Genomic DNA, 24,505 nt, shown 5'->3' with positions numbered 1-24,505 from the left:
TTCTAGGAGCATGCTTCCACCATGATTTTCAAGGTGGAGGAGATTTTATATTCAAACATGTGATTTTCATAGGAGGAAGTTTGTGAAGGAGAAACATGTTTCTTCCATGTTTCTAGCAGCATATTGATTTTTCCCATATATAATATATACATACACCTATTTTCCCCTAAAATCAATCAAATCATCTTTATACACCAAAAATCAATCGATTTGTATCCCTGAAACCTCATGAACTAAATCAAATTGTCAAATATGACTTGTCCTTTATACATTATTCATGTTCATGATGAAGACCACTTATGGGATCTTGACACCATTTTATTGTGAGTATTTATAATTTTAGGGTTTATATATAATTTTAAGGTTTTTTTTTACAAAGTTATTAACTCTTCTGGGTTTAATTTACAAAGTAATTAACTTTTCTGGGTTTTTTAAACAATTTTGTGTGCAATGTAGATGCATATGCTGAATTATTCTCGTTGAAGGTGCACCATGAAGGTTTCTTTACTGAATGGCCATGGATGAAGTACGTAAGAGGTAAGATTGACCATGCTGATTGTATCAATATTGATCAGTTTTCTGTTCATGAGTTGGACTCCATTATGGAGGATTTAGGTTATAGAGAAGGCCTGATAAGTCTTATTTTATACCATTTTTCCACGGATTTGTTAGATGATTTTAAGTGCTTTTCGGGTCGTTTTTGTATACATTTGGTGCATTTATGGTATTTGTTAGTGTTTCAGGATATTAACAGGTACTTGAGCATGATTTCTAGAGAAAACGATATTTTGAAGTGAAATGAGCGCTTACGAAATATTTACAAGACATGAAGCTCAAGTTGAAGTTGTATAGCACTCAACTGTGCCACAGTTTACTAACTGTGCTACAGTGGGATTCTTAAAGAGATATTGTGCCACAGTGACTTAACTGCGCAGCAGTTAATTGGTCGAGAGTTAGGTTGCGCCGCAGTGTCTTAAACTGCGCCGCAGTACCTCCGGTCTTCAACAACCATTTGGTCAACGAAAGTCATAAAGTCAAAGAAGTCAACACCCACTGCGCCGCAGTCCACAACGGAATTTTTGTAATATTTTAGGAAAAATATAAATAGCTTGCAAAAACATTCCAAAACCCTATTCCATCTTTTTCCAGCCGTTTTAGAAGATCAAAAAGGAGGTTTTTCATCAGTTCTTCGTCCTTTGAAGATTGATATTACAATTGGATCATTCTCGTTATCCGTTTTCATTTATTATCATTCGGTAACAATGAATTCTTCTATTTTGATTTGTTCTTTCATATTTAATATGAGTGGCTAATCACTTTATCATTCATCTTGATGGAGAGAGAAAATATGTAAGGATTGCACAATTTTTATAATTCAAAGTTGATTTCATTTAATGTTATATCGAGATCTTAATGTATTTCTCTCTTCTAATTTATCTTGGATTGATCGGTGATATATGTGTCTTTAATGGTGATTATTGATTCCATATATGTCGTTTTGATTATTTGGGTACAAATAATTGGATCTATAACGGGTACGGTAGATTATCATTCAATGATAATAGGGGGAAAGGTGTTAACGATTGGGTACAATCGATAGGTATAATTGTTATTTCAATAACCAAAACAATTGTTTGATTATGGAAGTTATGAAAGATGTCTTGGGGTACCAATCTTTGTAATGAAACTGGTTTAAACAAGAGAGTAAATTATGTCATTAACTTAACGGGTACAGGGTTGGTGCTTAGTTTGAGTCTCGGTTATTGAATCAACTTAGTTTGGATTTGAACTTCATTTATGCAATCTTAACATGTTGTCGATCGAAATCAAGACGGATGCCTTTTAAATTATTGCTTAAAACTAACTCTCTTTTCGATTAATCTTGAGGGATTACTAACTTATCCACTGACTTTTGCAAAGTGAGAATTCGGTCACAAAACCTCCTTTTATTTGAATTACTTTATTTTAACAATTGCTTACTAAGTCCTTGTGAGCGACCTCGGATTTACCGAATTTACTATACTGCATGCGATCAGGTTCACTGCCTGTGAGTGTGTTGTAGTCAGTCTTTTCGTAATTCGTGTTTATCAGTTTTATTACTCGATTTCACACATCAAGGCCAGCTATGTTCTATCACTTTCTAAAACCAGGGTATCCATTAGATAGTGGCTTACATCCCCTTGCTAGTGATCAAGATGTCCATGAGTTGTCTAAGAATGTAGAGAATGCAAACCTTATATGTGTTCACATAGAACATGGAATGTCAAATTTAGATGGATATTTTATGCCAAGGAAATCACATGTTGTCATAAAAGACATAACAAATGATTATACCACCACTTCCTCTAAGACTAGACCAAAGAGAAAAACTGGCCCTTATAAAGTTGTTGCTTCATTGGAATGAGGAACCTGTTTTAACCCCTAGTACTCAAAAAAACTTAAAAGAGGTCAATGAGAAGTTACATGACAATGCCAATGTGAATGTGACTGTTGGTGCAAATGACAAGGGTAAAAAAGTGTTAGAGGAACATGAAACAGTTAGTAGTAGTGGTGAAAAGAGCATGAGTGATAAAAATGATGACAGTGAGGATAATGATGATTCTGAGGATAGTGACTATATTGTGGATGAGGAGAATGAGATAGAGGATGTAGAAGTTGATATGAGATAGTTTGAACAGCATGTAGATAAAGAAGTAGAGTTCATGGGTAGAAATGTATAAGAAGCTGTACAACATGTTGATGATGATCCAGAGGTTGATGTATTACACAATGATGAGTTGAAAGTGGTTATGACCCAGAAGATGATGTGAATAGGGTTAAGAACAGACTGCTGAAAAAAATGGGAAAGAAAAAGACAATTGGGGGTCCTGTCATATTTATAACTAGCTTTCACTTGTCCCAAATTTTTGGAAATGCCAAGGAGGTGAAGGATATGATAAGGGCACATGCAATAGAGACAAGGGGGAATTAAAAATTGTGAAAAATGATAAGGAAAGAAAGAAGTCAGTGTGTGAAGGAAAGTTGCAAGTGTTTTGATCCTAATGGGGTAGTTGGGCCTATTCAGGTAAATGCAAGAGCCGGGGCATTGAATAATAAAGCCTATGGGCCAAAAAATAAAGTGACAAAGGCAGCCAAAGATGTTGGGCCAAAAAAGAATTTAACAAAGGCAACCAAAGATGTTAGGCCTAGTCAATCCACTAGGTCAAAAAATAAAGACAAATCTGGGAAGGATAAGGAGACAATGTTGGAAAGTGAGTCAATTAATATAAGTGGGTTGGCAGTTGAAGATTCTCCTATTAAGAATAAAGGTGGTAGGGGAAAGAAGTCAAAAAAAACAAAGAATTTACTAGTCCATGGACTTTACATGTGTCCATGCTTTATGGCCTGGAAACATGGATGGTAAAAACATTCACTAAAGAACACACATGTCTTCAATCCAGATCTATCAAACACTTCACATCCAAGTACCTTGGCAAGTGTACTGTGCAACAGATAGAAGGTAATGTTTTTATCATTTTACTGTTTTAATATTACTGCTTAAATATTACTATTTTAATTAAAAATTTTGTTGCAGGAAACCCTAATATACCTTCGGCAGCTCTACAAGGAGAACTTCAAAGGAAGTTTGAGCTTGGAGTATCTCGACAAAAAGCACAAAGAGCTAAAAGGGCAGCAAAAGGTCAACTCAGGGGAGATTACACAAGGCAGTACAACATGCTGAGGGATTATGTTCTTGAATTGTATACTGTAAATCCTGGGTCAACTATCAAGCTTGAGGTTAAACCTCCAATGAACCCAGAATCTGATGAGAGAGTCTTCAAAAGGATCTATGTATGTTTAGGATCATTGGAGAGGGGGTTCAAGACTGCTAGAAGAGAGATGTTAGGTATAGATGGTGCTTTTATGTCCGGTCCTTTCCCAGGCTAAGTGCTAATTGCTGTTAGTGTGGACTCAAACAATGAAATCTACCTTGTTTCCTATGCAATAGTGTGGAAGCAGAAATAACAAACTCCTGGACATGGTTCTTAGAATGCTTGGCAGATGATTTAGATCTTGATGCTTGGTCTAATTACACTTTCGTGAGTGATAGGCAAAAGGTATTCCTTGTAAACTACACTGCATACCTTTTTCCAATATTATGTAACCTTACTAATATATGTGCTATTTTAGTGCATAATTCCAACTATAGCAAAGGTATTTCCATGTGTTGAACATAGGTTCTGTCTGAAACATATTCATAAGAATATGAAATTGCAATGGAGAGGAAGTGGGAAATCACTGGTATGCCTTGCAAACATGTTGTATGTATTAGAAATAATATTGTAAACAATGGTATTCCAGTTGATGTGGTTGAAACATGGGTGGATCCTTATTATAGGCTAGACACATGGAAAATAATGTATCAGTTCACCATTAACCGTACCAAAGGTATGAATATGTGGACCAAGACTCCTGAACACTTGACAATCATCATGCCATCAAAGACCAATTGGAAGGCCTAGAAAGAAAAGATAAAAGAATGCAGAAATGGTGGTATGTAAAATCCAAATGTCAAAGAATGGTAAGTTGACTAGGAAACTTAGGTCTGTGGTATGCAAGAAGTGTGGCAGTATGGGGTACAACAAAAGGTCATGCAGAAATGGTAGTTCTAGTCAAGGCAATACAAATCAAGTTCCAAGTCAGTCAAGCCAACCAACTACAAGTCAAGCAACTGCCCATGGTGCAGGTGGTCCAAGTCAAGCAACTGCAAGTCAGAGAGGTCATGGTGCAGGTGGTCAAAGTCAATCAAGTGCAAGTCAGGCAGTTCCAACTCAAAAACATGTTAGTGTTAGAACAAGTAATGCCAGGTTGATTTCTAGTCCAGGTGGTAAAAGTGTTACCTCAAAAGCACAAAGTGAAAAGATGTTTACTGTCATGTGCTATATGTTGGTCATGTAATATTGCCACTTTTTAATCTGTTGTTACTTATGTGTTGTCTTTTGCAACATTTCGTATCTGTTTTGGTATGTAATCTATCAGACTCGTGTGTAAACTTATCTATGTATTGTCTTTTGCTACATTTGGTATCTTTTGGGTCTGTAATCTTTTACAATATGGTATCTATGGTATTTGTGATATTCAATTAGGCAATCTTTGACACATTTTTGGTGTATGATTTTGTGATATATACCATTGTATCAATATCTTTGTAAACTAGCTTCCAAAGTCAATAACACAATTTGAATTACCAACGTCAATAAAACATTTACAAAGAAAGCAAACAACTTATATTATCATTCATTTTCAGTCACATTTAGTTACAACACAAATATAATTGCAATATTACATATCTTGCATTCAAACAACTAACAAAGCTACAAGAAACACAATGACAATAGAAGCAATCACCAAAAGTAACTTGAATTTCTTCAATTTACCATCTATTTTTTTTTAAATATTTCTGCTTCCAATTTGTTCTTTGATCTCAACAATCCTAGTATGATATTAGTAGCCCATTAACACATTGTCAGATCAAACCATCCTTTAAATTTACACTTTGAACCCTATTCAACATAAAACCCCAATTCAATTTAAGTAAGAAACTTTAACCTAATTGAAAAATTCAGGGCAATTACCTAGCTGGGACAAGCATAAAAACGCCTTCCTGGGTTTTTGTAGTGTTTCTGGGTTTGGGTCGACTTTAACAGAGAGGGAAGAAAGAAATTAGGTTTACTTCAATTTTGGGGGAAGGGGGGGTTGTTGTATGTATTCACGATTAAAAGAAGCAGATGGGTGAGAAATTACTCGAATACCCCTCACGTTAATAGCACTTGGGGGGCTTAACGGAGTAGAGTAAATGGTCCAACAGTCAAAGGACTAAATGGGAACCTTATCCTCCTATAAAGGATTGACCTTGAGGTTTCAGATCTTCAAGGATACCCAGGAGACGTGGGGTAAGCTTGTTGACAAGTCTCTTCAAGAACATTTAGACAAACGCAAAAATGCCATAGAAATGAAGACTTAGTGGAGACTTAGCGAGGTTATACCTATCTATAAGAATAATGGGGATGTGCATAGTTGTAGCAACTATAGGGACATAAAACTTCTAAGTCATACCATGAAGTTATGGGAAGAGTGATCGAGATGAGGCTTAAGAGGGTCACGAAGGTGGCACAGAACCTATTCGGCAGGGAAGTTGACGATGGAGGTTATCCACATCATCAAAAGCCTTATGAAGAAGTACAGAGAAAGACAAAAAGCACTACACCGTGTCTTCCTAGATCCGGAGAAGACATAGTTTACCACGGAAGCTGATTAGGGGGTCGCTACACACGAAATGAGTTACTGGGAGATACATTAGTGTTATCAGGGATATGCACGGTAAGGCAAGAACCAGTGTTCGGACCCATAAACACTCGTATACATATTTCTAAATTCCTCTAAATTGTATCCGATCAAAAAGTTAGGTAGGACAGCCAATTGATTTGGTCAGAAAGTAATTACATGCCTTTTAGATTTTTGTATTAGCCCCAACATATGGTCTAAATGAAGAAAAGTTTTCAACATCCAGTAAAATTTTAGATTCGGTGTTACATGTCTCCTCGGGGATAATATATGGATTTCACTCGATCAATGTGATGCATGACCGGTAACACCATGGTTGATAATGTTTCAATAAGGGACCGTTTCTGCTATTTAAGATCTTTAAAAAGAAAATTCTGGAATCAATTTTTTCTGTAATTATGATGTTACAATTTGGCTGATTGGCCGAAACACAAGATCCAAGCTTTTGGCGAAACTCGTGAAAGTAAATGCCAAAGAAGTTTATGGAAGCCGAGATCAACTATTGAGGCTAGGCATGTTCCACTTGGTGCTGGGAGGATGATTTGTATGGGGCTGGACATTGCTCATAGAATGTTACCTATAATGTTGGGTTATTTGATTCACAGGTATGATTGGAAGCTCGATAGATATATGAAACCAGAAGATATGGATCTGGATGAAAGGTTTTGACTCATATTGCCAACAAATGTACCACTCATGGTTGTTCCAGTTCCAATCAACGTTTGATGGCTTCCAAATCATTCTTCTTGCTTTTAAATAATGAAATTGAGAAGGGTTCAACATTTGTAACAATTATATATTTAAAAAGAAAAAAAAAAGACTATTTCTACTTGTAACAATCAGCTTTGAAAAAAGGCCCGTGTAGGTGAAGAGGATTTAAACAGATACAGGGGGCTTAAGAGCAATAGTGGCTATCTTGATTCTCTCAGCGGCAGTCTGCAGGGTCTGGAGGGATGCAGCGAATGTAATCCTGATACAGGTGTCATCGCCGAATGCATTACCAGGGACAAGAGCAACCTGAGTAATACCATACAAATTAACTTAAAACTTCTACAAGTGATATGATGTTTAATTCAACTCTGCAAAAATATTACCTGCCCCTTTTCCAGAAAATACAGACACAGCGACTCTGAATCCTTGATCAAACCAAAGCCATCAACCTCTGAGCCGTAGTAATAGCTAAAATCAAGAAACAGGTAGAAAGCACCCTGCAAAACCCAAGTGTAAGAACCAAGATTATCAAAACCTTATACTCAGCCACAAATTATGTGGAAAACTCTATATATTCTAACATAAGGGAAATAAACATAAGTAGAAATTTAACCAAATTTAATGATCTTTTTTTGTGATCAACTCTAAACAAAAAGGTGACTACTTTGTTTGCTTAGAAATGGCAAATAGATTGTACGTCATGTTAATGTCTACAAACGATATAGTAATAGTCTAATAGTACCTGAGGTTCAGATATGTTGACACCATCTAGTTCCCTGAAAGCCGAGACCAAAAAATCTCGTCGTTCATGAAATGCTTTTACCATATGCGCTACGGTTTCTCCACCTGCGTATCCCATTCCTAAAGCAGCAACAGCCGCTTTTTGAGCTATACTACTGGCACCTGAAGTTGACTAAATAAGCAAACAGAGACAACTTGTGTCATTAAGCAATAATAGGTTACGAGTAAGTGAGTAACATTTAACTAAAGATATAATGAATAGAAATTGTGACGTTATTTACCTGACTTTGAACTTTGTTACATGCAGCAACAAAGTGTTTAGGACCAGCTATATATCCAAGTCTCCAACCAGTCATTGCAAAAGCCTACGCAAATGAACGCCAAGTAAGATATTGCTCAATAATTGAAGAATACGTCTTGTGACTGCCTTCATATACACCAATTCATCAATGCAACAATATACCTTTGAGAAACCGTTGACTGTCAATGTACGTTCCCACATGCCTGGCAAAGATGCAAAGCTTGTGTGGACTGCTGGCTTATATATAATGTGCTCATATATTTCATCAGAGAGCACCTGTACAGAAATATTGTAAATAAAGTTCACACTAGCTAAACTATAGAGGAGGCACTATCAAGCCATTTACTTATCAATGGGTCGTTTCAGGTTTGCCAAGATAGGGACTGGGATTGAGATGCAATACCAAAAGTCTTGGATGCTTTGCAACAACTCGAGCAATCTCTTCAAGCAATTTCTTAGGATAAACCGACCCTGTTGGGTTGGATGGAGAACAAAGCATTAGCAATCTTGACTTCTCAGATAGCTTAGATTCAAGATGCTTTGGGTCTAACAGAAAGTTTTCTGAGATGCTTGCAGGAAGAATCACGGGTGTTGCGTCAGCCAACCTTGCCATTTCAGGGTAACTCACATAATATGGAGCTGGAATTATAACCTGAAAGAGGATAAATACTGTAAGATAATGAAAATGGTTCCACATTTAATACACAAAGAAGTAGTCACGATTATTAGAGCATATATAGCAAAAATGTGAATTGCACTTGACCTCGTCTCCTGGAGAACAAACGGCAAGGATTGCTTGCAGCATACTCTGGTTTGCCCCGTTACTAATGACAACCTGGTCAGGTGTGTAAGAAATACCATTCTCCTCTGCAACAAGTGAATTACTGAATTATAAATCTATATATCCAACTAGAGAACTAATGTCTCAAATTATCCAACTTACCCTTTAATTTCTTACATATAGCTGTCCTTAGTTCAAAGGTACCCGCATTAGGAGTATACCTTGTGTAACCTTCGCGAATTGCATTTATTCCTGCCTATTTATCATGAAAAAGATAGACCAACTTTTTTTAACTATAGCATTGAAACAAAAATAAATGTGAAAGAATAAACGAGGATTAGATGAACACTTGACAAAGATATAATAAAGTGAGGTACCTCAACAATAACAGCTGGGGTGTCAAAATCTGGTTCTCCAAGAGCTAAACGAATGACAGGAACACCAGCTTCGACAAGAGCAGTAGCTTTGTCGGTAATAGCCAGGGTTCTCAAAGGCTGTATGGCGTTAACTCTAGGGCTTAAGGTTATATCAAGTTCAATTTGATCAGAATTGCTTTCGAATATTACGGCTGAACAAATGGTAGACGACTTATGACACCTTTTTGTCTCCAAGAATCTACTCGAAAAACGATATAGAAAGAAAAACAAATCAATTAGTGCTATAGTGCTAGCATCATTATATGATAATAAATCTACCCTTAAAAAGCCAATTATACAAGTTTTAAGTCAAGGCCCTTTTTGTACGGAAGTGTTTACTATGTAAACATATATTGTGCAATAACAAATGGGGAGAATCACGATATATATATACATTCAAGATATAATGGATCGTCTTTCTTAACATAAACGGCGGATGACTTTTGCCAAATTCCCTTCATTTCAGTACATTTATATTCAAATTTGAATGAACATCAAAAGTTTTTACTATATATTACAAGAAAAGTAAGAAAAGGATAATAATAATACTTGATTGAAAGATTGGTGTTGAGCTTAGAAGTAGAAGAAAAGGAGATTACTGAACAAGATTCATCTCTGAATAGTGATGCATTGGATGAAGAAATACCATATATTTGACTAGCCATTAATAAATTGATGATAAATTATAGATTAGATATTGAGGCGATTGGGGATGATAGAGGTGGTGTGTAGGTGTATGAGTGTATTTTTTTTTTTTTTTTTTTTGAGTGCCAAACTAAACTTTCATTTCATTTGAAAGACTGCCAAGATGGTACAGATATATAACAAACATAACACTTGATAGGACAAAACCCCGCCATTGCTCCACACTTAGAGTTCAATTTTTAGAGTTTTATTTTGAAAAGATAAGAAAAGAAAGGGTAAGAAACTTTTAGTTTTTGTATTTTTGAGTTTTTGTTTTAAAAGAAAGTGAAGGGGAAGAAAGGGAAAAATAGGATGTTTTGATTCCAAAACTTTCTTGCCAAAAGTGGCAAGATTTGGAAGGAAAAGTGATGAAATTATTATTATACCGCTCAAACTTATATAAAGGTTTTAATTACTACAAAGCTATAAATGTAAAATTGTAACTTTTTATCCTTTCTTTTCCTTCCCTTCTAAATCAAGAATACATTTAACTATCAACTTTCTTTTCTTTTCTTTCAACTCGAGAATGCCTCTTTTTTATGTAATTATCTATCATTTCTTCCCCTATCTAATCTTCTCCTTTCTTTTCTTTTAATAAAAAATCGAGAATACAGTGTTAAATTACTTCTACACTTCAGTTGAATGCTCTAAAATCATATGGTGAGGCCGCGAGGAAAATAGGGAATACCCCATGCTATAGATGTTTAGAGTTTATTTTTTTGAAATATGGGATATGATGATTTACACGAACAATCTTTCCCTCAAACTCAAATTCCGCAATTGAGCTTCCACTTACACTATAATCCTTGATTTCACCTTTTTCATTTCGCCAATATTTTTCCTCGGAACACACCGACTTTTACCGGTTTCTTTTTGGTACAAGGTATACAAAGATCCACTAATACTGTTGAATCAGGGGTCTAGTTGGGGAACCATCTACATCAACATTTAGCCAAATCTGATACCAATTATAGAAATTATATTCACAACTAATCAAGCCCACTATAAGCTTATTGGGGTTTCACTTTAAACCCAAATGGTGATAGAAGGGCAGCCAACAAATTTTTATATACATTTTTGAGCTTATGTTGGGCTTGATGGGTTGGAAATATAAAACCTATAGACAACAACTTCACCTCTTCCGCAACCCTACTCATCGGCTAAATATCACTAAAAGCCGCGTCGTTTCTTTCCCTCCAAAGATCGTAAGAATGACTAATCGGAATTCGGAATATTGATTGCTCAATCCATCATCCCTCTTAGACCCCTCTCAAGGGATACATTGGTCGGGATACCTATTGCTCATCAGTTTCTCCTCAAAACTAAAGCCATTGGCACCAAGCCACCAATGTATCACTTGTACTTTGATCCCTTCGGTAAAGTGACAAGTTTGGGATGAGTTGGGGGTCCCCATATTTGGATTTTTTTTTTTCCTTTTGTACTACCGTTTCATTTCATCTTTGTTGAAAAATGTTGGTTTTTTATTGAAAGATATTGCTGGTCTTTTCATAAAAATCTGAGATGGGCAACCGACAAACAACCAATTTACTGGCTTTTCTTCACCCTTGGTATTACAGCAACTAATTGGCTACCAACTGTGGATTTTCGTGACCCATGGTATTTTGGCAACAGATGGCCAACCGGATCGTTTTTTCTTGATCAAATTCTGTGGTTGGGTGATCCCATTTCTAGCGAGAATATGTTTTGTTTTTTTTCTTGACATGATCTAGAAAGAGACGATGATAGATCCAAGCTCAAAATAGGTGATTCTGATCTTGATAATGGATCCAAATTCGAAAAGGGACAAGCTTTTAGAAATAGTAGATGGTAGCTTGGAGGGGCCAAATTCGAAGGATGTTAAAGTTCCGGCACATTACAACTTTTGAAATTGCAGGCATGAAGAAATATCCACAACTTGTCGCATGTAGTATAATAATAAAGAAAATTTCATGACTGTTATTATGATGGAAAACTTGATGTATAATGAATCGATAGTAAATTATGTATTTTTAAAATTTTAAAAATCTAGCATTTATCCTGAGACATTTTGTGATATTCATTGTTAAGATTAAAAAGATTACAAACTTAGGTAAAAACAAATTTTATTCATACTGACAACACAGGTAACAGCACTTGCAGCAAGCAAAAGGACAGTGTTTCCCATCAAACCAAAAAAAACAGCTTTAATTAGTAAACTGGGATTGGGAGTAAATAAAGAGGATTTAAACAGATACAGAGGGCTTAAGAGCGAGGGTGGCTTTCTTGATTCTCTCAGCGGCAGCCTTTAAGGTATCGAGGGATGCAGCGTATGAAATCCTGATGCAGGTGTCATCCCCGAATGCGTCACCAGGAACAAGAGCAACCTGGGTAATACCATACAAATTGATTTACAATTTCCACAACTAAAATGATGTTTAATTCAACTCTGCAAAAATATTACCTGCCCCTTCTCAAGGAAATACCGACACAGAGACTCTGAATCCTTGATCAAACCAAAGCCATCAACCTCTGAACCATAGTAATAGCTAAAATCAAGAAACAGGTAGAAAGCACCCTGCAAAACTCAAGTGTAACAACCAAGATAATCAAGTATCATACTAGACACAAACAAAAAGGTGACTATTTGGTTTTTTTAGAAATGGTAAATAGACTGTCACGCTGATGTCTACATAGAAAATGGTAATAGTACCTGAGGTTCAGATATTTTGACACCATCTAGTTCCCTAAAAGCTGAGACCAAAAAATCTCGTCGTTCACGAAATGCTTTGACCATATGTGCTACGGTTTCTCCACCAGCATATCCCATTCCTAAAGCAGCAACAGCCGCTTTTTGAGATATACTACTGGCACCAGAAGTTGACTGAATTATAAACAGAGACAACTTGTGTCATTAATACTAAGCAAAAAGATATAATGAATAATGATTGTGGCATTATTTATATACCTGACTTTGAATTTTATTACATGCAGCAACAAAGTGGGTAGGACCAGCAATATATCCAAGTCTCCAACCAGTCATTGCAAAAGTCTAGGCAAATACACACCAAGTGAGACAATAAGACTTAAAAGATATTGCTCAAACCTTGTAAGTGCCTTCAAAGAAACCAAATCATCAACGCAGCCTTATACCTTGGAAAACCCATTGACTGTCAATGTACGTTCCCACATGCCTGGCAGAGATGCAAAGCTTGTGTGGACTGCTGGCTTATATATAATGTGCTCGTATATTTCATCAGAGATCACCTGCACAGAAACAACATAAATAAGGTTCACACTAGCTATAATATAGAGGCGGCAATATCAACCAATTTACTTATCCATGGGTCTTTTCGGAGTTGCAAATTATAGACTGGGTTTGAGATGCAATACCAAAAGTCTTGGGTGCTTTGCAACAACTCGAGCAATCTCTTCAAGTAATTTCTTAGGATAAACTGACCCTGTCGGATTGGATGGAGAACAAAGAATTAGCAGTCTTGACTTTTCAGTTATCTTAGATTCAAGAATCTTTGGGTCTAATAGAAAATTTTCTGAGATGCTTGCAGGAAGAATCACGGGTGTTGCGTCAGCCAACCTTGCCATTTCAGGGTAACTCACATAAAAAGGAGCTGGAATTATAACCTGAAAGAGGAGAAATACTCTAAGATAATGAAAATAACTCCACTTTTAATACCCAAAAAAAAAAATAGTCGGAATTATCAGAGCATATTGAGCAAAAAACTTAATAGCACTTGACCTCATCTCGTGGGGAACAAATGGCAAGGACTGCTTGCAGTGTACTCTGCTTTGCCCCGTTACTAACGACAACTTGGTCAGGTGTGTATGAAATACCATTCTCCTCTATAATAAGAAGAGATTTACAGAACTATAAATCTATGTATCTAAACTTCAATAACAGTAAGCTGGAGAACATTGTTGTAATGTCTCAGATTATTGAACTTACCCTTTAATTTCTTACATATGGCTGTCCGTAGTTCAAGGGTACCCGCATTAGGACTATACCTTGTGTAACCTTCACAAGTTGCATTCATTCCCGCCTATTTATCATGAAAAAGATAGACCAACTTCTTTTAACTTAAGCATTGAAAATGGATTAGATAAATACTCGACAAACATATCATCAAGTCAGGTACCTCAGCAATAACAGCCGGGGTGTCAAAATCAGGTTCTCCAGCAGCTAACCGAATTACAGGAACACCAGATTCTACCAGAGCAGTAGCTTGGTCGGAAATAGCGACAGTTTTAGAAGGCTTTACGGCGTTAACTCTAGGGCTAAGGGTGATATCAAGTTCCATTTGATCAGAATTGCTGTCTAACATCACCGCTGAACAAATGGTAGACGACTTATGACACCTTTTAGTCTCCAACGATCTACTCAAAAACAGGATATAGAAAGAAAACCAAATCATATAGCTAGCTCACTCTACCTTTAAAAAGTTAGTATTTTGCAGGGAATTGTTTGATATCAATGCACATATTCTGCACTAACAGATGCGGAGAATCACGATACACATTCAAGATATAATGGATCGTCTTTCTTAACATAGACAGCGGGTAATTTGTTAGACAGCAATCTGTATTATACATTTACATTTCAATTTGATAGAAATTTTTACAACTGAGGACAACTTTAAGTTTTCTCTACTCTAAAATTCAGGCAATCTGTTTATGATTTTCAGTAACACAAGTTAATTTGCACATATGCTACTTTTTTTGTACTACCATCAAACTTTCAAAATAATTCAGATAATTAAGGTCCTTAAACTTTCAAAAATTGAATATACATGGTCATTAAAAAAATTCAAAGTCTGATGACTAGTGAACAAATTTTAAAAATTCACGTTCATTTTTTAGCAATACTTGAAAGTTTGACGGTAATAATAGAGTATGTTGTGCTTACGCGAAAATTTTTGAAAGTTTGCTAGGCAACTAGGTCAATCAAAAAAATTCATGGCGCAACTATGTATAAAAAGGAAAATACGTTGACATTAATCCCTATTTCAAGTGACAAAAATACTGTGAGAAAATTGATTATTAGTATTATATGGGTTAGGAGGTACGGCGTGTACACTCATAAATGCGACGAAGCATGGGTCAAGGGGGCCTGAACGCCCCTGCAGTTGCGAGGGCAGCTCTCCTTGTGGCAGTCTAGCTGGTTTGTTAGAATGATCCATTCAGAATGGTAGTCAAAACAATAACATAAACCTTAGGAAAATCCACCGGGGTTCAAAACTTCAAATCCAACTTCCTTCATTTGTAGGAGTGGATTATTGGAGGGTTTGGGTTTCATCCTAAGCTGCATGGTTTGAGCTTCGCCCAATTGAATGTCATTGTGGTGTCTTAAATGTTAACCAGTAATTACTAACTCGTTGTTATAAAAAAAATAACATTACAAGTAATTAAGGGGATGGATATAATAATAATACTTGATTGAAAGATTGGTGGTGGTGGTGTTGTTGAGCTTATAAGTAGAAGAAAACGAAATTATCGAGCAAGTAGTATTAGTAGTTGATGATGATGATTTTCTTGATCCTGAGCGAGATTCATATGATGCAGTTGTTGAAGAAATACGAATACCAGATACTTTACCAGCCATCTATCGATGTAATGGTTTTGAGTTCGATTTTTTATGTTTATTATTTTTATTATGCTATATTTTGGTTCAAGTTACAGAGACAAACCCATCTACCAAACTTATATATCTATCTATCTTCTCTAATCTAACCAAAAGAGGGGTTGAAGCCTGGTGTACATTTGGCACCCTTAATCATTCTCATTTAGTCTAATTCTTCATTCTTATTAATCTTCTAATTTTTTAATATTAATCTAAATTAATTTACACTTTTTGATTTTTTATCACTAATTTACACTTTAACCCCAATATAAAATAATTAATTTACACTTTTTGGTTCCTATCACCAATTTACACGTTAACCCAATTTAAAAATAATTAACTTACACTTTTTAATTTTTCATCACCAATTTACACTCTAACCCAATTTAAAAATAATTAATTATACTTTTTGGTCTTCTATCACCAATTTACACTTAAAAAAAATTAATTTACACTTTTTGGTTTTCCATCACCAATTTACAATTTTACCCAATTTAAAAAAAATAATTTACACTTTTCGGTTTTATTGGTAATCTATAATAATTCACGTACGACAAAAAAAAAAAATCCAAGATCCACTACAAAAGGGTTTTTCTTTTTATATACTTTGCACATAATTAATCATTAATAATATTTTTTAACATTGAATTTTTATGTTATCGTTATTATTATTATTTCTTTTAATTTAGTTTGTTGTCCATTATAGGTTCGTTATAGTTTTTCTTCAACAACAAAAAATATGACCACATTGTTTATCTTGAAGATCTCAAGCCAACACATGTTAACCATCATTTACGACTCCGTGTTGTGCATTTATGGACTGTTTCAGAGTGGAACAATCCGAAAAAAATCAAAACGTTCGAGATGGTCTTTTGTTGATGAATTGGTATGTATTTTTCAAATTATATAGTTTACACATTTAGAATATAAGAAACTATAAAGTTTTTATTTAACTAAAGTTGAAAAGAAAAAAAAAAAAGTAAACTGGAATCAATATTTATATGGAGTTCATTTTCGTATGTTTCTTCTTTAGCTTTCGTATTGATTAAGTTGTGATATATGACTTAACTAATCTAAATACTATATATTAAATTTTGTATTTGTAACCTATACTAACTCTTAAGATTTACGATTACATCTTTCTATAACCTTTTAGATATAAAATCTAAATTTGCTATGAGTAGGTTTCTGATTACTTTAATATATTGACTTTGATTATTTTGATATCGTTTTGAACGTAACTTATTAATGGTGTATACTTAAGATTTACGATTATATCTTTCTATAAGCTTTAAGATAAAAAGTCAAATTTAATGGTGAAAATTTTTAGCCGTTGTTATTTAATCAAGAAAAAATGATACATATTGAGATGGTGTTGAATGTTTTAATATGATTATTTAGCATGGTGGAACAATTCATCATTTTAGTTTGTGTATGACAAATATACTTCGGATCTTATGAAAAGCATGATATCAATTTTAAATAATACCCTTAGATAAAACTCTTTGATCCACGTTATGTTTAGGATTTAACATAACAAGACATGGCTTTGCAAGGTTTTTTGCTCGACTCTTTTTTTTTTATCAAGAATTTGTTTCCCTATCTTTCTTGCATTAGCCGATAAAATCATTTGATCGACGTCTGGAATGTCCTTAGTTGGGTTCCTTTTTATCCTGAATAATTTTCCTGAATTTGTATGTAAAGATGTTTATTCGATTTTTATGGTTAATTTGTTTGGGGTTTACTTTTTAAATTTGGATTAAATACATAGAAACACACTAAGAGAACTTACCATTTTTTCCTTTTTTTTTTTTTTTTTTTTTTGCTATTTGCAGGGCACTATCAGACATGGCTCGGTCAATGGTAAATAAGCGGAAAACTTTAGGAGTATTTTGACCGATGGAGTGGCTATTCAGCTAACAAATTTTCAAGTTGATTTCGATAAATCTATTTAATATATTTGAATCCTAATTTTTTAACTTTGATTAATATATTTTAAGATTACCCGTCCGAACTGAACACTAATTTATATATATATATATATATATAGGTATTAGGTAAAATAAAACAAGTATTAATGTAAAACAAATAAAACAATAGGTTTTTCTATAATGATAATCACCATGCATCATAAAAATCATCGTACATCAATTGTTTCATAAATCTTTGTGCATCAATTTAACCATGATCTAAGGGTCAAGATCTTGTCTTATTTGTTTTACTTTAATACTTATTTTACAATACTCAACCCCTATATATATATATATATATATATACGCAATATATACATGCATGTACATAGAATATAATAATGATAGATATAGAGGGGATTGGTGATCATACAGGTCGTAGGTTGGTGTATGTCACAATCAATCAGTCAGTCAAGGGGGATCGATCAGCCGTCTTAGCATTGTACATATTTTATTGACTCAGTCACTCATGGAGTCATGGGGATCCATATTTTATTGTAAGCTAATAATTGTCATGGATTTATCAATTTTTTCAGATCATTTTTAACCCACATTGAATCTTTATACTGAAAACTCAGTTTAGGGCATTGAGTTAAGCCAATAAACCTTGAAAAATGAATCTTAATGCCATAACTTTTACAAATCCTTTAATTTTAGTCATTATCTTATCCAATGTCTTAAATACCGGTACATATTGATCGGTTTTACGCAAAATATCGGGTATCGTTTTATCGTCTGGTACAATTAACCTGTTTTTGTTTTTTGTATGTTTTTCAATATTTCTTATTGTTGGTCTTTTTCTATTAAGTTTGGTTTTTCCGATAATACTGGTACAACCGGTTTCTTTTATGTTTATTTATTTTATAGAAAACGTTTTATGAATTACTTTAAAGAAACCTTATTGTTATTTTTTGATTGTTTGTGAACTTTTAAACTTATATTTTGTCATAAAAATCTATTTGGTATAATTTTTTGGTGGATATTAATTATATTTTGACTATTTTCGTTGAATTGTAACAAATTTTGTAACATTTATATATATAATATTATAACCATATCAGTATCATCGGCAAAATTGGTACCCGGTGGTGATAGCTTTGTGTCATATGTATCCGGCACAATCATTAGATTAATTCCACAACCAAACCAGCCACGAATCTCTTCGAATGGATTTTGTTACCATATTGAGCACACATACATGAACTTTTAGAGACTAGAATGTCCTACATGCCCAACTGTTTGTTATAAATATGTATATTTTTTTAGAATCATGAATTAGTTACGAGTATTACTTATTATCGATAAAGTCTCCTTATATAGTGACATTCAAACGAACAATATGCATATTCAGATCCATAATTCACGTTCCCTTGTTACCGGGTACATTAAGGAAATCCTTGGAGATGCCATTCTCAAAGAAAAACGTTAACTCGAATCCAAAATCTTTTTGAAAAAAAAAAACACTCAGAGCAATATTTAAGTAGTTAGTCCTTTCGAAATTGATTCCATTAGATATTTAATGGAGGCCTAAATTGAGAGGAATTATATGAAAGTATTATTTTATTTTTTTTGAAAGGTGAATTTCACTGGAAACTTCATGTCGTGATTCGACAGCGGAAGGTCTAGCATACGTTGTCTTAACTGGGTCCGCGCTAGAGAGCTCCCTCGAAATAAAAATGCCTATTTCAAATACCCGATGTGGGAAAAACCCCCTACTAATCCGCCCGAAGGCAAAACGATCAATAGGGGTAAACTCTGCCCCTCAAACTTGAACATGGGAATACCCCAGCCAATCCCTCATAAAGGGACTTCCTTAAGTCCTCCCTAACGCTTGAACTCAAGACCTCATAGATAAGAGGATGGTATTTCAAATTTTCAACCATTGAGCTAATGCTCGGCACTCACAGTTGAAGCGAACAAATAAACAATTCGATGTTTCAATCTGTTCCATCAAGCTTTGTTTTAAGTTTTAACTCATTAAGATATAGAGTTACTACTGAAACTTGTTTGTCCAACGACTATATTTTTTGGAGCCTATTACTTACACCCCTCCCTCAAAAAAATATATAGGTATCGGACCACCTTTTTGGGACCACTATACGAGTATTAATTTTCTCTATTTTACTATTATGGACATATTCAACACTCCACACTCTCCCCAAACAAACACTTTTCAAAACACTATAGTCATCAGTTTTTTCAAGAATCAACATTCACAAGATTCGATGGTACCAAATTTGGCCATGAAATTGAGTTAGAAGTGGTGGCGAGATCCTGTAGTGGTGGAGTGGTGGTGCAACGGAGATGGGAAGATCCGCGGTGGTGATTCGATGAGGAGATCCGGCGAGGTGATCCGACAATAAATTTTTGTTTATAAGTTTTTGTTGACAAGATTCTTGGTTGATGAACATCTAGTAAGATCCATGTAGCAATATGTTTTTTCTGTGTTTGAATACTTAGTAATATACGAGTAAAATGTGATAAATGTTCAAAAAAAAAGTGATTGTACATTATGTATTAAAAACAGTAAGAAATACATAGATGTTTGTATTAAAGCCTTGTCTTGATTTGGACATGTTAGTGTAAAACAAGTTATCAGTTTTGTGAGAGGGACCTTTTTCTTGAAAAAATATAAATGATCAGAATTTCAAAAGGACCATTCTACTTTTAAATTCATGGGGGTGCAGAAAAGATAATACTATTTTTTTTCATATATACGTATGAAATTTGTGTAACAACGAGGGTAGGTGTTGGTCTGCCTGATGATGACGCGTATCAAGCACGGAATTCAAATGTGATTTTTATAGCAACATGGATCTTCAAAGTTGTTGACAAGGCTCTTTTCCTTTTATGCTTTTACAATTCAGTTGCGTATCTGTAAGTCCGAGTATTTTTTAAAACCATTAGTGGAGTAAAGAACATATCACCATAAGGTCTTGTCAGTTTTACTCTTTTTTAAAGAATTTAAGAGATGGTTAGACATTTCAAAAATCAAAAACCTAAAAAACTTGTCACTTAAAAAAGTTAAAAACCAAAACTTATGAGTAAAAACCATGAAAATAATAGAGAAAATGTCACAAATGGTCCTTGTGGTCTGTCATATTCGCATTTTGCCCCCTAGCTTTTTTTCGTTACAAATGATCACTAGAATTTCCATGTTTTTTGCTACAAGTCCCTAACACTAACTTCTGTTAATTTAAGCCGTTAAATCCCTCACGTGCAAACCACGTGAGGGTATAATCATCATTTACCGCACCCATTCTTCCCTATTACAAGCATCTGCATTCGTATCCCTGCATTTGCATTTGTATCTCTGTTTGTTCTCAATCTAATATCTATATCTAACACAATCATAAAATCATCATAATAAGAATGATATAATAACAATTTTAATACCAACTCCTGGAATCTTTATCTAATATCTGGATTTTTTTATGGAAGTGCTTGAATTCAGCCTTGAAAACAAAAGTGATTTTCATTGAGTCATTTTGTCGGACACCTAGTGTGCAACTTTTTACCACTGATTTCAATATGAAATTGGAATCAATGTTGTTGCCCAAACGCAAGAATCAACCAAAAGAAGAAGTATGAGGAGATTTATCTTCATTTTCACTTCAAGTTTTTGGTAATTTACCTTGTTTTTTCACTTTTTGAAGCTTGAACTATATATGGATTTCGATCTCAACACCACTGATGTGACGTTGTATGTGATGGGATTGGCAAAATTCAATGTTCAATAAGTACTTGGAGAACCCGATGAGCAAATGGCAGTTTAGGAGGGCAAAGAAAGAATTAACTGGGTTATCTAAAGTTATGATTGACGATAGTGAACAACTCTAGTCGATGTCACATAACTTGATCTTGCCTGGACCATATGAAATAACAGCAACTCGTGGCCTTGCAGACGTTGTTTTTACAATAAGTTTCGCAAAATTAGAACATGTCGGTTGGAGGGTCTTGAAAACCTATGTAGGATATGTTCTTGAGGAGATGAAATTGGCCATAAGTAGAACGGACAAGAGAAATTCACATAGTAGTGGATTTTTAACAGATTGGAGATTGAATCAAGTCTTATTTAGAAATCAAAGTGTGACTGAGTATATATTATATGTGTATAAGTATATAAAGTTTATGTATGTATATATTATTGCTGATTAAAAAATCTTATTATCACATATAGTCCCTATGGTTGTTAAAATTACGATTATACCCTCACATGGTTTGCACGTGAGGGATTTAACGACTTAAACTAACAGAAGTTAGTGTCAGGGACCTATAGCAACGAAAACAGAATTTCCAGGGACCATTTGCAATGAAAAAAAAAGCACAGGGGGCAAAATGCGAATATGACAAACCATATGGACCATTTGTAATATTTTCTCAAATTAATAATTTGGGGAATGTTGGAGTTTGTCACATAGGACCAGAAAGGCTGAGATTTTATTTACATAGAGGGATAATAGTCAAAAAATGATATATAACTAGATTTTAGACCCGTGTCCAACACTGGACACGGGATTTACGATATTAACAATATTAGATCTTCATACATTTAATTCATAAAAGCTTACAATTTTAAAAAACACGGTTTTAAGTGTTATATTTTGCAAGTTGTAATACAATAATCATAGGTTCCTCACTGTCATTATTAGCCTAGACATATTGATGGAATTGTTTGTCGTAGTCATTCCACAAGGCACATGCTATATATAATAATTTCTCCATTATAGAATATTTTGAAACAGATGTACTCATAATGTGATATTATTAGGAAAAATAATTAAGAATTAAAATATAAACATATTTGTGATCTTGTACTCGACACTCAAGTATATGTATTTAATCATGATGCGCGTTCATAACATGCATATGTTTATTTTCAATCACCTGTTCTATGATAATATGATAACAATTAGGATTGTTTTTATATTATTTGATAACAATTAGGACTCTTCTAATATTTGTTAATAAGTCATTAGGTTTTCAAATTATTTTTTGTAGAAAATATTTCATATGTTAATTTTTTTTTTGTTTAGTTAAATGATTGTAAATTTTAAAAAATTCTCTCAAGTTGATGGCTAAAAATAAATATAAATGAAATATTCAGGGCTAAAAAGTATAAATTATTGATGGAAAACAAAAAAGTGTAAATTAATGAGACTTTTTCTACAAATTAATATAAGTATTAATATAATAATATATTTGGATAATGATTACTTATGATTTTTAATTTGTAGTTTATCTAAATGATGACATCATCAAAAGTCAATTTGATTAAATCGAACAATGTGATTGGTTAATTAGTTATTAGTTCAACTGTCTTATAGTGTATATTAAGATATCTAGATAAAATTAATTTATGGAAATGATATTAATAAAAAGAAAAGTGGATATTAGGTTGTCTCACACCCAACTTAATGGAAAAACAATCCCACATCTTAATTTTTTAATGTTTTTTTATTTTTTTACAAAATAAATAAATACACCCCCTACAAAAATACTAAAAATTAGATTTGAGATGTTTTAACAACCCTAGTTATAACCCTATCGTGAATAAAATAGTTGTACTCTTAGCATAGAATTTAACTGGGTTTTTTAATATTGAAAATTACTACCTTTTTTATTTATTTATTTTCCTTATATAAATACATTGAAAATCATTCATGTTTTCTTACTTTACATCAAAGCAAATGACGTTGATATACTTTCATTAACTTTTTCATGAGTAGAAATTCCCTTAGAGAAGACTTCATTTACGTTCAACTTACCTCCTTGGTCAAAATGGTTTTGTGGTCATCAATTCAAAGTCTGTAAAGCAAATTATATCATACTAAAGATCATTGTTTAACAAGTTACAACTTTCATGTTCAAAAATACTGCTCATACAAACTCCTAATAAGCGATAACACTCGAACCCTTTATATAATTATATCAACCTACTAGTTATTGACAAATAACTAACTACTACCATACATTTTTTATTTTTTGAAGAATGGTAACTACTACCATACTTTTAGTTCACAGTCTGGAGCATTTTACGCTACTCCTGCCAAAACACCTTCATGGTAAAATCGTATCCTTCTTTAATATTGATTAATATTTTTGACAAACTATATCATTAATGAAAATATTATGCCTCAATGCATCTTGGCATGATATTCATGTGTTACCGAAAGGTATCTGCTAAACGAGAGGGGATTCTCTAAAGTTATTCCAACTTGAATAGTCAAGTTCGGATAATTTTAGGTAATCCTTTTTTTTCTTCCACTTTGGCTTCTATAACATATAACTCGATAGATTCATTATTTATTTCCATTAACTTCTTTTTCTTTCCTTAATAACAAACAAAACATTAAACCGAAACTTCAAACCCCCAAACATACCATCATTCACAATTTTACTCGGACTTTGTTGGGTTAGTACACCCTAGTTCAGTTATTCTTCTTGTGAAAGGCCGGCACTTGGGTTTTGCTATAGCTCTGTTTTAATGTAATCACCAGAAAAAGTTCATATAGTTTGTCAACTTATTTGTAAAACTGGTATTTGCCAAGTCAAGTCAGGAAACAGTGGAAAGATTTTCAAGGTATCTTGGGGTAAATACTTCAGCATAGCTGCATAGGGTCCCAGACGGTGCATGAACCAATTACTAGGTCCAATAAATGAACCGATTATAGCTGGTACCAGTCAAGTCGGACTCTTTTTTGTTCGTCCAAGCAAATCTTTGCACACCACCGCCACTATTTCTTTTTCATATTTTTGACTCAGCACGAGTATAAACATTTAATGTTAATTCTAATAAAGAAACCAGGAACAAGGATATGCACACACAAGCACAAAGCCTCTCCAATCCATAAAAAGGTTAGGCTGTTTCCATGACCAAAAACCAAAGCACTTGACCCTCAGGTAACAATGTATGTATAATGCTATTTATAAACGATTTAACACGATCAAATTTTCCATTGGACA

At 33.9% G+C, this 24,505-nt stretch overlaps 2 protein-coding genes across 2 annotated transcripts; both read right to left on the bottom strand.

Moving 5' to 3' along the window:
* Positions 1–7,089: 7,089 nt before the first annotated feature.
* LOC122589687 (bifunctional aspartate aminotransferase and glutamate/aspartate-prephenate aminotransferase-like) lies at positions 7,090–9,955 on the bottom strand. Its single transcript, XM_043762011.1, has 10 exons — positions 9,824–9,955; positions 9,236–9,473; positions 9,021–9,114; positions 8,841–8,944; positions 8,481–8,729; positions 8,240–8,353; positions 8,058–8,141; positions 7,778–7,948; positions 7,419–7,532; positions 7,090–7,341 (listed from the first exon to the last, which is right to left on the bottom strand). Exons 1-10 carry the CDS (start codon positions 9,937–9,939, stop codon positions 7,201–7,203), a joined length of 1,425 nt encoding a protein of 474 aa, XP_043617946.1. The 5' UTR covers positions 9,940–9,955; the 3' UTR covers positions 7,090–7,200.
* Positions 9,956–11,962: 2,007 nt separating this feature from the next.
* LOC122589495 (bifunctional aspartate aminotransferase and glutamate/aspartate-prephenate aminotransferase-like) lies at positions 11,963–15,599 on the bottom strand. Its single transcript, XM_043761791.1, has 10 exons — positions 15,382–15,599; positions 14,089–14,326; positions 13,899–13,992; positions 13,692–13,795; positions 13,328–13,576; positions 13,088–13,201; positions 12,903–12,986; positions 12,648–12,818; positions 12,399–12,512; positions 11,963–12,321 (listed from the first exon to the last, which is right to left on the bottom strand). The coding sequence occupies exons 1-10, from the start codon at positions 15,549–15,551 to the stop codon at positions 12,181–12,183; spliced, it is 1,479 nt and encodes a 492-aa protein (XP_043617726.1). The 5' UTR covers positions 15,552–15,599; the 3' UTR covers positions 11,963–12,180.
* Positions 15,600–24,505: the final 8,906 nt, after the last annotated feature.

Source organism: Erigeron canadensis, chromosome 2 (genome assembly GCF_010389155.1).
Source record: "Erigeron canadensis isolate Cc75 chromosome 2, C_canadensis_v1, whole genome shotgun sequence".
Taxonomy (NCBI): Eukaryota; Viridiplantae; Streptophyta; class Magnoliopsida; order Asterales; family Asteraceae; genus Erigeron; species Erigeron canadensis.
This window is presented reverse-complemented; position numbering and strand designations above follow the sequence as displayed.

Excerpts from the sequence above, each read along its gene's own strand:
- LOC122589687 (XM_043762011.1), bottom strand. The coding sequence starts at position 9,939 with ATGGCTAGTCAAATATATGGTATTTCTTCATCCAATGCATCACTATTC. Across the intron at positions 8,945-9,020 it reads TATATGTAAGAAATTAAAGG|AGGAGAATGGTATTTCTTAC; the intron begins GTAAGTTGGATA and ends CACTTGTTGCAG. Across the intron at positions 7,949-8,057 it reads GTAACAAAGTTCAAAGTCAG|TCAACTTCAGGTGCCAGTAG; the intron begins GTAAATAACGTC and ends TTGCTTATTTAG.
- LOC122589495 (XM_043761791.1), bottom strand. The coding sequence starts at position 15,551 with ATGGCTGGTAAAGTATCTGGTATTCGTATTTCTTCAACAACTGCATCA. Across the intron at positions 12,819-12,902 it reads GTAATAAAATTCAAAGTCAG|TCAACTTCTGGTGCCAGTAG; the intron begins GTATATAAATAA and ends TTTATAATTCAG. Across the intron at positions 12,322-12,398 it reads ATTTCCTTGAGAAGGGGCAG|GTTGCTCTTGTTCCTGGTGA; the intron begins GTAATATTTTTG and ends GGTATTACCCAG.